The sequence below is a fragment of the Amblyomma americanum genome, chromosome 9 (assembly GCF_052857255.1).
Source record: "Amblyomma americanum isolate KBUSLIRL-KWMA chromosome 9, ASM5285725v1, whole genome shotgun sequence".
In the NCBI taxonomy this organism is placed as follows: domain Eukaryota; kingdom Metazoa; phylum Arthropoda; class Arachnida; order Ixodida; family Ixodidae; genus Amblyomma; species Amblyomma americanum.
In genome coordinates this window covers 132998955-133015736 of record NC_135505.1, presented here as the reverse complement: position 1 = coordinate 133015736, position 16782 = coordinate 132998955, and the positions used below count along the sequence as shown (strand labels likewise).

The 16782-nt window shown below is 45.4% G+C and overlaps 2 protein-coding genes across 3 annotated transcripts in view; one reads left to right on the top strand and one right to left on the bottom strand.

The window, feature by feature from the left end:
- LOC144104424 (uncharacterized) overlaps nt 1–7499 on the bottom strand; it is a 68267-nt gene extending 60768 nt beyond the window's left edge. The window contains exons 1-2 of one of the 2 annotated variants that reach the window (XM_077637412.1): nt 7450–7499; nt 2478–3038 (exon numbers count right to left, since the gene is read on the bottom strand). In XM_077637412.1, the coding sequence (XP_077493538.1) occupies nt 2478–2800 (323 nt within the window). In that variant the 5' untranslated portion in view covers nt 2801–3038; nt 7450–7499. The remainder of the gene's footprint in view (nt 1–2477; nt 3039–7449) is intronic. The other variant, XM_077637410.1, reaches the window with a different exon arrangement.
- A 153-nt stretch (nt 7500–7652) lies between these two features.
- LOC144104419 (ATP synthase F(0) complex subunit g, mitochondrial-like) lies at nt 7653–11578 on the top strand. Its single transcript, XM_077637403.1, has 2 exons — nt 7653–7757; nt 11171–11578. Exon 2 carries the CDS (start codon nt 11203–11205, stop codon nt 11491–11493), a length of 291 nt encoding a protein of 96 aa, XP_077493529.1. The 5' UTR covers nt 7653–7757; nt 11171–11202; the 3' UTR covers nt 11494–11578.
- Nucleotides 11579–16782: the final 5204 nt, after the last annotated feature.

The window sequence follows — 16782 nt, the reverse complement described above, 5'->3', positions numbered from 1 at the left end:
GGGTTGTGATGTGTGCCGCGATAGGGCTGCGCGCTCACGTCAAGTTGCGGTTTCGAGCCCATTTTCGGTTCCATTTACAGTAGAACCCCGCTGTTACGTTCCTCACTGCTGCGTTTTCCCGGCTGTTACGTCGTTTTCGTCCGGTCCCGGCATAGCTCCCATAGGATCCAATGTATTGGGTACCCCGCTGTTACGTTGTAGCTGTGAAAACGTTCCCGCATGATACGTCACAACCTGGCACCCCGAACCCGGCCGGGCAACGCGCGCCAACCGCCATTTTGACGAGTCTTGGCCAGGCTTGGCTACAGAATTGGCTACAAGACCATGGCCTCCAAGATCACCCCCTTGCACGCGCGTGGGTAATCTCAGAGGCCATAAAAAGCCGCACGCGAGTTGGAGAGATTGCCACTAGATGGCCACTGCCTCGTCAGCCGAAGCGAGTAAAATCCGCGGGCCCGCAGCAATCCAGTCTTTCTTGTTTGTGCGGTTCAACCCATCCGAGTCGTCCGTGTCCTCCCGTCAACACCTACGCTGCCTACGCCTCGTCGGGCTTCGCTAACACCGCGAGCGATTTGTCGTCCTTTGATGGCGTCGCGCAAGCGCGGAGAGGAAACTGCCACGGAAGCTGAAGAGAAGGAAGCAGCCTCTCATGATCAAGAGCTGAGTGAAGCTTTGAATGCGCTGGGTGCCACGGGAGTCACACGACTACGTAGCCGTGGATGCTGCTGTCGTGACGTCCGAGTGTCAGAGTACTGCCGAGATCGTTGCAGACTCGGTCGCGAGTGAAGCCTCAGACTGTGATGACGACGAGGAGCACGAGCCGCATGATTCCGGGGAGTTGGCGGACCCGAGCTTTGGAGAAGCCGTCGCGGCTCTGGACCTCCTCCGCAGGTACGTCGCACCTCAAAGCGACGCTGAGAGCAATGCGGCTTTCCAGGCCATCGAGAAACGCGTGGTGTTTTTCCAGCGAGCGGAAAAAATGGCAATCGACCATTCTCGATTTTTTTAAGACCTAAGCTCACTTGATGTCGAAATAAATTGTTTCAAGGCAAAGCTCCACTGTTTTCATTAATTTTCGGACCTTTCCTCACTGTTGCATTTTCCCGGCTGTTACGTTTTTTTTTCGCGGTCTGGTGAAAAACGTATGAACGGGGTTCCACTGTATACGGTGGTCGGAAAACTTTTGTTCCGATTAACGAGATTTTTTTTACATTGTCTTAATACAAAACCAACCAACTGCAAGGCATTTGTTCCATTTAAGCATTGGTTCCGTTTAACCGACTTCCGTTTATCGAGATTCTACTGTATGTATATATAGCCTCGTCCATAGCGAACCGCTATGGACGAGGGTGGTGCAGGTGAAGACACTCAAGGTTCGCTTACATGCAAAACATAAATACCCACGAGAACAGCAGATTGGACAGCCGTCGCTGTACCTCAGTTGGTAGAGCAACGGACGCGAAATTTGGAAATCATGGTTACGAATCCCATTGGCGGCATGGTTTTCTCTGCTGTTTTATAATTTTCTTTAAGCGGCATATTAACCGAAGTATTATTCTTCCAATGGATCAGCACTACAAAATAAAAAAAGAAAACTATCCCCCCCTGTGCACCTTGGTTTCGGTGACTGTTGGCTCCTTCATATATTTGTTAAATGATCCCCTCATTTCCCTTCGCTTGCCTGCTATATATACATATATAAATTGTCACGAAGTGGTGACTGCAGTCCGGAGAGCAGAAAGGCTGTGAAAATGGTGTCTAAACAAAACGCTTTGTTTGGGCTGACTTGCGCCCACAATGGACTGAATCACTCGGCGGCGGCGTAGCAACAAGCGTGCTCGGCGGTCATCGAACAGAATACCCGCCGCTATCGGCCGCGCTCAATTTAAAACTGATAGCGAACTTTCTAGATAAAGCGTGCAAAGTTACTAGAACATTCTGGAACAACGTAGAACCACCTCTGCCTGGATGCAATCAATCGAGATAAATCTGGTCGTGTTTTGCATTGCAAACAAAGCGATAAAGCAGTGTGGCAGCAGCATTGAAGAATGAGCAAACACTGCAGATTTGCGGCAATATATAAAGTAAAATGTATCACTGCTTGAAACGACTCATTGATGTTCTACCGCCAAAACATCAATAAATGGTTTCAAACATTAGTCTGCGTTCTGTTATAATTGAGTGTGCCAAGATTTCCACTTCGCTGCATTAAACACACACACATTCACACACGAATGCACGCACACACACATGCGTATGTGCATGCACCTGGCAGGTTGCCCATAACCCGGTGGGCAGCCTGCCGCAAAGGGGGCTTCAGACAAACAAACACACAATGGCTTCATGCGGTGAATGGCCACTGTAAGTGCTATAACACTAAAAAGCATTTGCACAAAACTGACTTGAAACATATAGTAGATGGACTCATTCAACAGACTACAATGCATGCATGATGCTAGCTGTGCCAACAAACTTACAGCTTTTTGAATTTCTTGGCCGCTTGGCCACGACGTTTCTTTAATCGGCGACTGGGACGAAAGCTCAACACTGCGATTCTTGGTGGCACTTCCTGAGAGCCTTCATTTCCTGCACTGTTCAGCCCCTTGCTTTTCTTGGCGAGGAGCAAGTGTTGTTCTTCAGGCGTTGAGGCAGTGCGAAGTATCATAGGATCAATATTGCTGCCATGCTTCAGTATTCCATACAACGTGACCCAACGGACTTGATACTTGTGGGCTATCTCAGCTTTGGTGAGCTTGCCTGCCCGCAAGTCAGCGAGAATTTCCACTTTCCTGGTCAACATGACCAACTGCCAGTGCGGACTGGACTCTGCTGGGCTGCTTATGTCACAAAAATGTTGGAAGCACCTTAGAGGCACTATGTAATACCAACCGTTTTGCAGCCAAAAAGTAGACAAACACACTGCAAGTGTGGTGAAGTCAAAGCTCCAGGATTTGCTACTGCAATTCTACATAATAGTGCCAGCCACCAACACGACAAAGCCGCTGCTGTCTTCACTGATGTCGCCCAAGGCTTGGTACCTACAAGTAATGACAATTGGTCAGCACACATTCCTAACAGACAAACGAAACTGAGCAAAATATGATCGTCATGGTAGTTCAGTGGAATGAGTGAGGCAAGCTTAATGGTCAAAGCTGATTGGCAACTGAAAGGTCAGGTTAAATCTGTCACGTCATGCATGACCAAAAAACAAAGCATAATCAAAAAGATTTGAAACAGGCAAGCTGAAACATATTAAAAGTGCCTGCACACTTCTCTATTATGGGAGAAGAAACAGCATCCTCAAAATCACGAGGTTATTGTGCTAGCTACTCAGCAAAAAACATAAGGCATCCGACTTTAGCTTCATTGTTATTGAGCAGTCAGTAAACAGTTGCGCCTCGAGTCGGTGCAAACGCAGTAGCCAGCATGCACGCTGCAAACTAGTTTACTGTTTCAAAAGACACCATGTGAAAGCCAATGCATTAGGTGTTGCCAAGGAAGTGAAACAACATCAATGTTTTCATCATTCCGAAGGCTGCACAACAATGTACCATGTTATAACCCCGTAACACGAGCATTTCGAAGGCCCTCGAACTGACAGTCTATCGACTCAAAAGCCATTGAGCGCTGCTATGCGGGCAGTTTTAATGGCCATCGAGTCAATAGCCTATTGAGTCAATGGAACAACGCAGAACTCTATTGAAATTTCGAGGGCATTCGAGCACTGCCCAAGGTTGCTAGCATTGCTTCGATTGGCACCAATGCGCAATCTTGTGCATGTACATTCATGGTAGAAAAGCATGAAAAAACATTGTTCTCATAAACTTTAATGCAAGCAGTAAAATATTAGCCTATAAAATAATTTGAAAATTGTATCGGTCTGGTTTAAAGCACATTAATTTTCTATTCTCCATCATGAAAGAATGAAAACATTGGCAGTATAAAGTGTTGCCAGAGTGTTACAAAACTGTGACAGCAAGTCGTACAAAAGAGAGAGTATTTCCAAATAATGCAACTGGCCTCTAATAATAACTGAACTCCTATGACTCGATAAAAGTGTATTTAAACATTTAGTTTATATTTATCAAAATACTTTTGTTATTTGTGCAAAATCGAAAGTAGCAACTGGCACCACACAAGCATGGTGTAAGACACGAGAACCATTTCAATGGCCATTGAGATTTGCTTTGTAGCAGCGACAGAACTCCTTCGAGTTTGATAGCGACTGAGAATCTTGAAGGCTCTCGACTCAATGGCTTTTGAAACTGGCTGTGTGACAGGGATATAAATCGATTAGCCGGATGTCTGAGTGAACAAGCACCTTTGTATGCACAATCACTGGGTTCCAGGGGATGCATATACGACATACTGTGACATGAAAACAAGTGCTGATTCGCACTGAAATCTTGTTGGATGCAACACGTATACATGGGAAGCAAATGCTAAAGAAGACAAGAACAAAGAACATCAAAACCACAACTTATCAGCACATGCCAAGAGTATAACATGCATAAACAAACAAAAAAAGAGCCATGGACTAGGTGACTAATTTAAATCCGTATATCCAACCTCCTCCTCAACGAGCGCAACCAAAGCATGGCTTGTGCACAAATCTTCTCTTTTTGCAACACGGACTACTTGGACATTTATGCCCCCTGTAAGCTCTCATGTTTCTATGAAGCATGGCTTATGTTGCAAATGGAGGTCTGGCACTGCCACTAGGCATCAGTAGGTAGCGTTTTCGCAATCACGGTTAACTTTGAACAGTGACAACTAAAGAACTACAAAATGCAGCTCAAAGAAACTTTTGCACACTTAACAAAGTTGTGCATCAAATATCACTACTTGCTTTGAATTCACTTCAACCCCGAGATACTTTTTTTTTTATAGTGACAGTGTGCCTGCTGGCATAAAGCATTATTCACAAATGTAGATACACTGGACTCCCGAAGGAAGTCCAGTAACATCTGGCAGTGCGGCCCAAAGGTAACTATTTGCCTAAGCCAAACATTCACCTTTACATTCAGACTGGCTATGTCAAAAAAAGGGACTGTGAAATTGGGCACACAATACAGTTTGTTCCATGCAAGAAAGTATTTGTGCAGACAATCTCTTATTTTGTCGGAAGAGTTAGACTGGGGCAAACTGAAAGATGCATTAATGTTTGCCTTTGAAAGTACGAAATTCCTCAAAAAGGCTAACCACAGTTGCACTGGTCTAATTATACTACTAAGCATATGCCTTCCAACCAAGCTTCAGAAAAACAGAAATTGGTTTTAACTAAATTAGCTTAGAAGCGACAATTCTGAAGCCTTACAGACCGCAAAAAGAGATGTATGCATCAACCATGCTAAAGTTGCCGACTCATAAGCAAACGGTATACCTGGACTTGAATGGAGCACCATGCCTGTAGCATTCTCTTTCTTGCTTGCGGGCATGTGGTTCGGATGACATATGCTACAGCTGTTTGATGCTTGCTTTCGTTGCTTTCTATACTCACTACATGCATAAGTGCATTGCATCCAATAAAATTTCATTTGCAAGTCAATGCTCACTTGTGTTTTTGTGGTGTTGCGCGCCTTTTCGCTTGGGATTCAAAAATGCGTTTACACCAACTAGCAGTTTTCACTCATACGACAGCAATATGAAAGCAATAAATGCAATTAGAACCTTTTAAATGGCAGCTGCACCACTTTTTGAGAAGTCTGCGACCTTCAGATTCAAATCTATATAATTTGTAGATAAAGCATGCCAAGTGTTTTTGCGCTATCGTTTAAAATATTAACGCAATCAGCGATTAAATTTTAGGCTTCTTCTCACAGCTCCAGAAGAGTGCGGAGAAGCTTGATGTGACGTCACGGTACATTCGATGACTTCATGATGCGCTTCCCACTTGGTGCTGTGCGCTGCAGAGAAGCTTGAAGGCCATCGCGAATTTAGTCCGCAATTACGTCATCATTTCAAATGCTAGTCCTGAAGGACTTCACATGCTTTACCTTCAGGTTTCACACATTTGACCCCTTTAAGCTTTTCCATTTCTAAAACCTATGCAGTTGCCCTTTAATGAACTATTACCACATACGTCTACTGTATGACACCAGCTTAGCCGCACTATTCCATGCGCAAGAACACTTAGCAGGACTTTTTAGATTATCGTAACTGAGATGTACTGATCTCCAAGCCTACACAGATAGTAAGGTTCTATGTACGCATTTTCAATAATTGATACCTTGGTGAGGGCTGGTTGGTTATTCATCTAGACACATTAAGCAGCACCAAAAAAGAGGCCGACAAAGAATACAGAGATAACAAGACAAGCACTGACGACGACTTCAGTAGCTTTGCGATTTTTCATGCATGGTCCCAAGACCTTAGGGCCATGGGCTTCTTCCTTTCGCAACAAGCTGCCAAGATGTGGGCATTATATGTATTAACCTTATCACCGTCACCACATGCAAGTCAAGAGTCCCGTCATACTGCCTCAGATGGAAGATTGTGCCCGGTGAAATCAAGACCATGTTCGGAATTCTTGAACCGCCTTGGTTCCATGTATGAAGAATCACAAAAGGTACTAAGGACATTGCCAGCACTTGTCCTGTCATCTCCACGTTTCTTCATCCTCATTTTTCGCGCTGCTTATGTGTAAAGTTGCATTTTAGCCTTACGTTTAACCTAACAGCAACCCTTTGTCAGCTGCCATTGGGATATTGAGAGTGCTCGGAATGCCCACTCCTTGACATCTGCTAGTTGTGCGACAAGTGTTGTTTCTGAAAGCCGTTAAAGAACATATCGTCGAGAAAATGAAATTTACAATGAAGAAATTTCTCGCTTTAAGAGCAATACTGCAAGCTAAGGTACACAAAGTGGCTTTCTACCAGGTTTCTACTGAGGCTTGTATGGCCAGATAGTAGTAAAAGGTCGGGAATGCATAAATGACATGTGCAAAAAGTCGTGTCCCTCGAAAAGTCTGCACTGGTTTTAGTTTTTAGTCCGCATTTCTCGCACTTCATTCTTTTTTAATACGAAGAACTAATTATAACCTGCAAAAGCGTTTTTTAGCCTCGAATAACACGCAAACCGAAACGACAAGCCCATTGTTACTGTCTGTGTGACAACTGCGGCCAGCAGCCGCTTATCAGATATTTCCTACCGTTCACAGCATCCGAAACTACGCCACGTGAGATGACTTTACACACTGAAGCACTGAGAATTCATTGAATGGGACATATTTCGCAGCGAACTACAGCTAGCGCCTTTCCGCCCATCGCAAGCTGCGGCAAGACAAAGACATACACATCACAGCCGTTTGTTGTCGACTCCCCAATCAATATTCGCCCTTGTAGCTTACTGCAAACGGTCGCCTTTCAGTAAATATTGCGTATTTTGCAAGTACTGAAGTGACTTCAACCGTGACCAAGTAATTCAGGCTTTCTAATTATTTACACTTACCTCAGTTGAACATCCAACATTTGTGCGCGCGGTTAATGGCGCGCAGAAGAAAAAATGATGATAGTGAAATTGTAAACTTCGTGTACATTAAATATTTAAACAACAATTACAATTAAATATAAGTAATAAAGCAAAAAGCAGTTATGTTTGAAGTTTTATTATTATATGAATTTTTATGTAATTTTTAAATTTACTGTTCCTAGCGCCACAATAGACAATTATGTCAATGCTTGCAATTACGCCTAACAGCGCACCGGCCTCTGCTGCCCTTGCGTAGAGGACGTGAGGTTGGTTTCCGAAGTTTTACGGTGAGTTTATCGCTTTATATCGGCGAATTATGAAATCATTTTGATGGTTTTACGCTCAGAAGGTGCTTTGCCGCAGACGCATTACTGCTCAACGGGGAATGCTTCAATGTACCGCCCATAACGCTTCTTTGACTCGTCGGCACACCGACTGTCTTGTAGGTCGCAGATTTCGTGTTAGCGCATTTGCGAACAAAATGTTACTTTGTAAGCCGTTCTGTGCGCCTTACCGCGCAGGTGCTGAATTGGTTACTGCGTTTATAGCTTGCTCATACACACTCGCGAAGCGTAAGATTTTCGCGGAGTTTTTCAAACGAAGGGCACCCGGCGTGGGCATATCTCGCCGGCGTTCTTGAGCGTGTTAGCTTGTAGAACTGTGCTAGGAACACATTGGAAAAAAAAGATTACGTACACATGGCCCTGTGTAGGCTTTTTCTTGACCTGTACTGTCCCAGCGCTGAACTACAAGCTGGGAGAAAAACAAGGCTCCCAGCAGTACTCAATTTCAAACTAATTACCTGTGCTAGCCGCAACCTAACCTTGCAAACTGAGCGTAGTTTAACCACTCGCCAGGTTTGGAAAGGTGAAACCAAGTGCGTGACAGCAAGCCAACGTAAGAAAAAACAGCTTGCGCGTAATTTCTCAAATTTAAACCAATTACCTATGCTTGCCACAACATAACCTAGGAACTGAGCAAGGGTTTATCTACTTACACATTACAAGACAACAGAGAACGGCACAAAAAGCAGCAGCCACTATCACTAGGTGTGCTGCCACTTATGTTCGAGATCCTGGTGCATCAGACGTTTCAAACATGAGTACTTTTATTCTTGGAAGCTCTTTTATATGCTTGCTTCCAAAGTTGCTAGCTGCCTAGCTTGGATGGCAGGCCTCCTGGCGGCCTGACTTGTAAGCTCTGTCATCTCTCCTTCCCAGAAAACTGTATTGGAACCAAAAAAGCAACACTTACTGCATGCAGCAGGCTTCAGTGCTTTCACACTCTAACGGACAGTTTGCTTGTGATCTACTGAACAGAGTGGCTCCTGTGTAATCTTAAATTTCTCAGTGTGGAAATTCATAGTGTGGGCCAGGGTTCTCTTTTGGGTGTGGTTCAGCTTTCACACAAACCCTCAAACGGCGATCTTTCTTTTTGATAATTACTGGGGTACTCGCCAGCTTAGTGGCTCATCCACTTTGGTAATAATACTCTCCGACTGCTCAACAACGAACACCATGATCACTGTGAAATGCACACAACCGCCTGATGTTTGATTAAGGTGTAGAAGTTCAACCCCAGTTAGAAAGCAGAGGAAAAGACCTTAATGGGACAACTGTGGCACTTGGCGATTCACACTTGCTGTGCAGCTAATTTTTACAGAACATAAAATAAACTAAAGCATCTGCTCTGCCAAGATCCTGGGGTGGAAGCCACTTGTGCTGAAGTGCTGCACTGGCGCCACTAAGACTCCGTCATTCTTGCTGCTGACATGGAAGTGAAACGTCATTGCCTTTAAGTCTCAGCTGTTCAGTGCCGAAGTTCGGGCGTCAAGAATCTCGAAATATCAGAGCAGTTAAAGTATGTTAACGTTAAAAAAAGTTGCGCTGTGATTACGCATTTACAGCCATCGCAGTTTTCCTGTGAGATTTATTTGATCACCTTGCTTACGTTCACTTCATTCGCCATTGTGCAGATCTGAGTGTCTGCAACCGACTCTTTGGAAACTCAATAATTTCATCAAGTGTGAGCCTCTTTTCTCTTGGCTGCTAGGCACGTAGCTTGGTTTCTGTGGTGCTGCAAATGGGCTGGTGTCTGAATCTGTCACCTTTCCAGTGTTTCATAAAATTGCTTAGAGGGCTCACCAGCTAGTACATTTTGTGTAATTTTGGAGCTTTTAGACACTGGAGGGTGTGGAGGGGCAGCAATTGGTTGGATGCCATTCTTAAATGATAACTCCTACTCTGCACTAAAAAAACTGGACTGTTGTCTCTGACCATGGTATCTGGTAGGCCATGAGTGGCCAATGCCAAACACAGGCATTGCATCTTTGCCCGAGATGAAAAAGTTGGCACAACACTTATACTTACAAACATAAACTTGTTTCTCGAGTAAGTTGCTAAAATAAAACCTTTAAGGGCTCCAGAAAGGGGCTGTCTATAAAGTTGCCGCTTCATAATTATCCTCCAGCAAGAAGTTTTTTTAATGCGATTTGTGGAAGCAGAGTTATGTGCAGAAAAAATTTGAACTTCCGCGTCTTCGCGCCTTTCCCTCTACTCTCGCATGCCAAAACGGCGGCGCTCCTCTGCCGGCCTCGCCCACTTGGCCGCTCCTCTTCATCCGCCAGCTGCGGCGCGCGCCAGTGGCCTCGGCCGCGGTAACGCATGACGTCTGAAATAATTTGGTCCTGTGAACCAATGATAACCCCCAGCTGCTGACGTCAATTGCAGGACGTGACGTTGTATGCCAGGGTTTCACGCCAAAGCCCAGCACCACGCATCGCTGCAAGGTGCGGAAGTGGGAATTTTTAAAATTGTATTGTAAATTTCCCGCTCGGTTTTGAGGTCTCTTTGGTCTGTACTCTACATGGACGCTCGGTGGTCTGTAATCTACATAGTGCAAGCAGTTTAAAGCCATGATCAAACACCCCTTTCCATAGCCCTTTCAGTTAGCAGTTGGAGATATCCCGTCTTTCCTCCCTCGTCCTGTGTTTCTGCTCCAAGCCGCTCTGTCAAATGCATTGCCAGCCAGCTCATAATTCCCCCTTGCTCATTTCTTATGAATGTCTCTACAAACTCTGATCATACCGTCACCCTTGAACAATGGTACTATTGGAGCTGCTCACCTCGATGCGTGCACCAGACTTATTCTTTTTTTTTTCGTTATTTTTTTCTGCATAAGCAGACATTTCCTTCATGTGCTCTTAAGTTAACTCAAATAGTATTTCACTACTGTGTATAGCCACACAAGTTTGTCTTCAATTGTAGCACACAAGAGTAGAAGTGATCAAGAGTTTATTAAGAAATCTACCAAAGGAGCCAACTGGCTTTGAAATCTAATAAAATGTTATGGTTTCATGTTTTCTTAATGAGAAGTAATCACACAATTATATTTGATGGGAAACGATGTGGCAACAGAAGGAAAAGATATCATGCAGCTGGTGAGAGCTGAACCAACAACCCTCGCATGCATGATGCATTGCTGTACCAACTTAGCTGCGGTTGCGGCTCTTTGCTCTTGTCATATTGCCGAAGGAAATATGCTTATTGTAGCCTATCCTTAAAGAATGCTCACCAGTGCCGCACTGTGGCGGGCTCTAAAAACATTTTCCTGTGCTTTCCTTTGGTCTTGTGTACCGTCCTTTCCTGGTTAATTAGAGCCCATAACTGCCATGTCTTCTCACACATACTTGCTCTTTCAGGCGAAGAGCAAGCCGGAGCCCAGTCCGCAGCCATGTCTAAAGCCGTGGCGAACCTGTCTGCCGCCATCATTAAACATGGCACACCAAGGTTCCAGACCTTCATGAAGTACGCCCGCGTCGAGATGGTGCCCCCATCCCCACGCGAGTTCCCGGAAGTGTTCCGTGGCTTTGGTCAACTCATTAGCTCGGCGAAGTCCGGTGCATGGAAGAACCTCACAGTCAAGGAGGCCACGGTCAACACATTGGTCGGCATGGAGGTGATCTTCTGGTTCTTCGTCGGCGAGTGCATCGGCAAGCGGAGCATAATTGGGTACCATGTTTAGGGACCACCTGTTCTGTTGTTTGACTTAACAGACATTATGCTAGGTGTTTCCTTTGTTCTTAATTTGAAATAAACATGCCAGTGAACTTAGGCTTCCTTGTCAGCTCTATTGCACATTTAATCTCCGCTGTCCGAAAGCCCGGGCGCAGCGGAGTGACTGCAGTGTTATCGTACCTACCAACACTGCCGAATTGCCAGGGAGCCTCCCGGATTTCAACTGAACCGCCAGATTGTACAAACATGATCTAGTTTTCCCGAAAATTGTCCCCAGCTTTGTATTCACAGTTACTTTCTTTGAAAAAAAGAAAAAATGAGTTTTAACGTCCTTAAACAGAGTATGACGTGTGAAAGCGCTTGGCTTCGAATTAGCTTGACTTTTGCATAAAAGTTGCCTTAGCTTGTCTTTCAAATTCGCTTTACTCTTGCCGAGACATTGCCTTACATCGTACTCCAAGACAATTTAAATTTTTGTACCACGTGACGTTCCTCTAGCCACACCGTATCCAAGTCATTTCATCTCAAAGGGCAAGGGTCAAAGTTGAGGCTTCAGAAACCCATCGGCTTTTTCAGGATTGCTAGGGAAGCAATGCCTTCGCACTAAAACTTGCTGGATAATATAAAGGCGGATCATAATTTTACTGTAATCGCTAGCAGGTGCTGGTAATCAGCTGAAGCAAGTATGACCGTGGCTACTGCGGCCGCCAGAAACTTTTTGCACTTTGAAAATTTTGACTTTTCCATACTTCATGACGAACTGCTAGCTTTTATACAAGGCTGTTCCATGATTCTGACCAGCTTTCTTAAACAAGTGAAGTCCGAAAATTTGTTTTTTCAAACAGGACAGCCTGTATTAAGCACTGTTTCCATGGTGCGGGAGGCACCATGTTAAATTTCCTCTTGATTTAGTATATTTCAGTGCACTTTGGCCGTTTTCCTTGCGATTGTCAGGATGTGCTGCAAGAAAGTGACAGGCAGGCGGCTCGACTCCAAGGGCATCGTTGTCACCCGGAACAGTCTGCATTCTCGCGTCAGATAAAAGGAACAATGCAGTGTGTGGCCTGCAATACCATCTGTGCTGCTTAAGATAAGCGTAGTTGAAACCGCCGATGTTGCGCACATGCATCCTGTGATCTGGGCGGTCATCTTCAAACCTCGTTCATTTTGGGAATGACTAAATGCACGGTTCTGTCGCGCCAGTTACAATGTTGAGCGAGGACGGCAGTGCTCACAGGTGGACTGCGTTGTTGCATGCCTGGACGGTGACTGCACAGAACTCTCCGAAACAGTCAATCTTTCAGAAATGGTCCGCTGTGAATTGTCACGCCAATCTGCAAATCTTGTGAGCTAATTATTTTTAGACGCTCGCTGCTGTTTTCATGCATGACACCGGGCTTGGGAGAAAAAAAAAAAACTCGTCTCAAGACTACTGAGGCTCCAAAACTTATGTTGGTGAAGTGCCATCACAGAATATTTTTAGAAAACATACTATGGAAAATTTCTGAAGTGAACAAAGTCCTGAATGGCAAAGTTACACGTAACTAAGACAAGTATTCCTGGACACATGCGCTTGCGTCAGAAGCCGTCCAGTACCTCATATATTGTAGGCATATGCTGCCTTGGGACATGAACTCTATGTACCACATGAAACTGAACCTGAACATTGACGAGTGGGAGGAATCATTCTGAATAGTTAAAGAAACAACTGAGGATGGCTTTTGTACTTGTGCACCATTGCTACTTAAAATCATGATGAATTTCTGTGGCAAAAGTGAAGCTGCGGTTGGTATGCTAGAACATGGTTTTTTTCAAGCCGATTGCTAATAGCAAATTTGTTTCATAACGGGAAAGCAGCACTGAATGTATGGCCTAAGTCTGGTGGTGTGTCACTGTAAAAGGGACACTGAGGAGAACCCTATCAAAATTTTTTTGTTAGCAATATCTGATAGTTCGGCATTTCATGGCTTTGTTGACGCTTGTCCGGGAGAGAAAGATGCATTTATTTAAAAGAAATTTGGATTCGAAGTTGAAAAATTTTTTCCCGCCGCTCCGATTCAAACTCGAGAACTCTTATGACGACACAGAACGGAGTGACGTGAAACGTGACGTAAACGGAGACTCCGTGATTTCTGGCGGCTATCGGTGCGGTCTAGCAGCTGTCGAAATGAAAGCTACCGCCGCCGCACGTTGAAGGCATCTATCGGGGGTCGCCACCATCGCTTCGTTTACGTTTGCACCGGTGTCTTGCCAGCGTTACGATGGATCCCGTTCCCGAACCCGACGACGTAGTTCTCGCAAAAACTCTGGCCTGCATTTCAGCGACCTCAGCCCCACAGAGCGTGCGATGCTTTTGAGGGAGCACGGTTAGGTTAGGCGCCGGCGGGTGGTTTCCCCCTTCCTCAGAGAGCAGCCGTTGCAAACTAACTATCATAACCCCAGTGCGGGGAGTCGCGAGGGGTTCGTTGCGCCCATCGGAGGCTGGCCGGTGCTTGTGATTCCTTGAACGGAGCGGTTGCACGGCGCAGCAGGCAGCATCGAGGTCTCCCACGATTGCATGGGCCAAGTTATTTATTTTTTGCCACAGAAAACAAATGGGTGCTCGAGGGCGGTCGCGTTTAAAGTCGGCGGCTTGAAACCAAAGCCGGCGCACGACGCTTCAACGGCTTCCGCTTGATCCAACGGGTCCACTGGATCTGGCTTTCTCGCCAACTTGCATGTACCTTCAGATATGTACTGTGAATGGATTAAAATAGCCGAGCTTGAAAAGAACAGCTCCGCCGAACTGCCGCAGCTATTGAATATAACGCGCACCTCGCCGCGGAGCCAAATCAGTCTGGCCGGGCCGGCGGCGACTGGCGCACTTGGCGCGAAATAGATACATGCTCCAATCTCTCCGCCAATGCGGTCAGAGTGCGCCGAAGCCGCCGAACGTGTCGTCGGTCAAGCGCAGTTGGAGTATAGAGGGTCTCGCTTTGACCGACGTGACTTCGCCATGCAGGGCGCGCGCCTCGCCGCAGCATAAACGCTGCCTTAACAGAGCCTGCGCTTAACCACTAACCAACGTATTCAGCGCCGGCATCCATGGGAGCCACTGAAACCCCCCGCCCACTCACTAAATAAAAGAAAAGAAGTCCGGTGCCGAGGTTCGGAATCGAACCAGGGCCTTCGACGTTTGAGGCGGAAACCTTACAGCTCCGCTACGACGGCTCGAGTTACAGCCGTCAATAAAGGCGCATCTAGTGAATGCACTCTTCTGATGCAGAAATCTCGCTTTCGCTAGGTATATCCTGGCTTAACAGAGCTAGGCCATCAGCAATTTTTCTGGACTGCCTTGTACCTTGTCTCCCGTCAGTAATAAACGAAAATCCGTTAAGTAGTTTGAAGTTGACTGGCACAGCGGGAATGTTTGACCGGGCAAGCGTGCGAATACAGAAGTGCTGCCTTGTACGATCACCGACCATCGTGCCATCATAGCTTTTCATCGACCGTGACGATCATCTGACAAGCCTTAACAGGCTCCTTCAAAGGTTAACTAGCACTTGAAGCGGCACTTGGAGTTCCTCTGCTGTTCGGCACTTGTAAATCGAAGCGCGTCAAAAACAAAACCACGGGGCACGCAAAGCTCACAGACGCGAAGCGCCATAACAAATTGAAACTCTCCTGGCCACCTGTGGCGTCGCCAAGCATCGGTTTTGTTTGCTTCCAACATTCAGGTTGTCTTTTGTCTGCCTTCCTTGTGTGATAAAAGTGCACTGTCAGTTTTAAAACAAAACTTGCTTCAATATTGAACCGCACAACGTTCCTTTGTCAGCCTCAGAGATTCGCGACCCATGTAGGAAGGAAAATTCCTCCAAGGTGGCGTCTCTTGTCCTATGGCGTCACCACTCTTGTACTCGCGAGATTGGCCTGTGGTGGCGATACCTGTATATTGGTTCTTGCTATTTTCTACCTTACAGGAGCTTTGTTTTCAGTAAGAGCGGCGTTTTTGTGATCAGGAGCTGGTATTCTATCGATACAAGCCAACTTCAATTTCTCCTCAGTGTCCCTTTAAGCTAAACTGGGTGCATCAAATGATTTGCTTTGACGATTGCGAAGTTACTTGAGCACTGTTTATTTGATTAAAAATTTTGACTGATTTGTTTCATTTATTGTTTATTGCGTTACCTCTATGGTCGTAAGGCATTACTGAAGTTGTAGTTACGTAGGTACAAAGCGCGACATCAGAAAAAATATGCAGCCCACTTGCAGATTCTCGAATGGGACTCCCGAAGAGGAGACAGTGTCGAGGTGCTACCAAGGTGGCAAGTGACTGCAAAAATCTTGCTTATTGCGTGTTGCGTAGTGTAGCTCTTGCAACTGTGACGTGCGCATAACACAAGGCGTGATGGCAATAGGAGGCCCCTGTTAGCTATGCAATAAATAGCCTAGCCGCATATTTCGGTTTCTGAGCTTCACCGCTATCCCGTGGCGACAGCTGTTATCAGCCGCACATTCGCCACCCGTTCGAACCACTCTGCATGTCGTTTTCAAATACCAGCTAATGCTTCGCTGGACATCTCTTTTTTCATTTTAGAAGCATACTTGCCATTCTGGTATCAGTGTACGTTGCCCTCGATTGTGCTCACATTTTTTCTTCCAGCACGCTGAAACCGCGCACTCATCACAGGCTGTTCGCTATTTGTGCTGTGTGTTTGTTCTATGCAGTCTCCTCGGTAGGCGTCATCGCATTTTCGGCTGTTTCTTTTTGTGAGTGGGGTGCACAGGTATTTCGACCTTAAGAGGCATTTCTTCTGGTCTCTTAACTCAGGGTTAATGAGGTTTTACGACCCGTCATGTTATTTTTAGTTGGCAGTTACGTGTCAGCTAATTGATTTCATTTTTTTATTCATCTTGCATCACCTCGTCTTGTGGAGCTTTTTTTATATTAAACAGATATTAGATTTGATATTAAATTCAAATGTTCTCACACCGCTACTGAAAATTCGTGTTCTGCAGCTGGCGAAATTTCAGGTAGAATTCATGTTTAACCCTATGTTTAAGAAATCTGTTTAGGGTGGTCAGATCTAATAATGCCAGACTTCGCCCGCTAATAAATAGCCCTAAATAATAGCCTTACTAGAGAGAACAATTTTTTGCAAGAGTATAATGTTTTATGCTGGTGTAACTATGAATCCCTCTGTATTTAAAGTAGCTCAGACAAGCAAAAATTTTTACTATATCGTGGTCTTTACTATTTCAATTGTTGATGGCATAGCTCTGACTATATATGCTCTCTGGCTGCCTATTGAGTACG

Coding starts and splice junctions, on each gene's coding strand:
- LOC144104419 (XM_077637403.1), top strand. CDS start 11,203: ATGTCTAAAGCCGTGGCGAACCTGTCTGCCGCCATCATTAAACATGGC.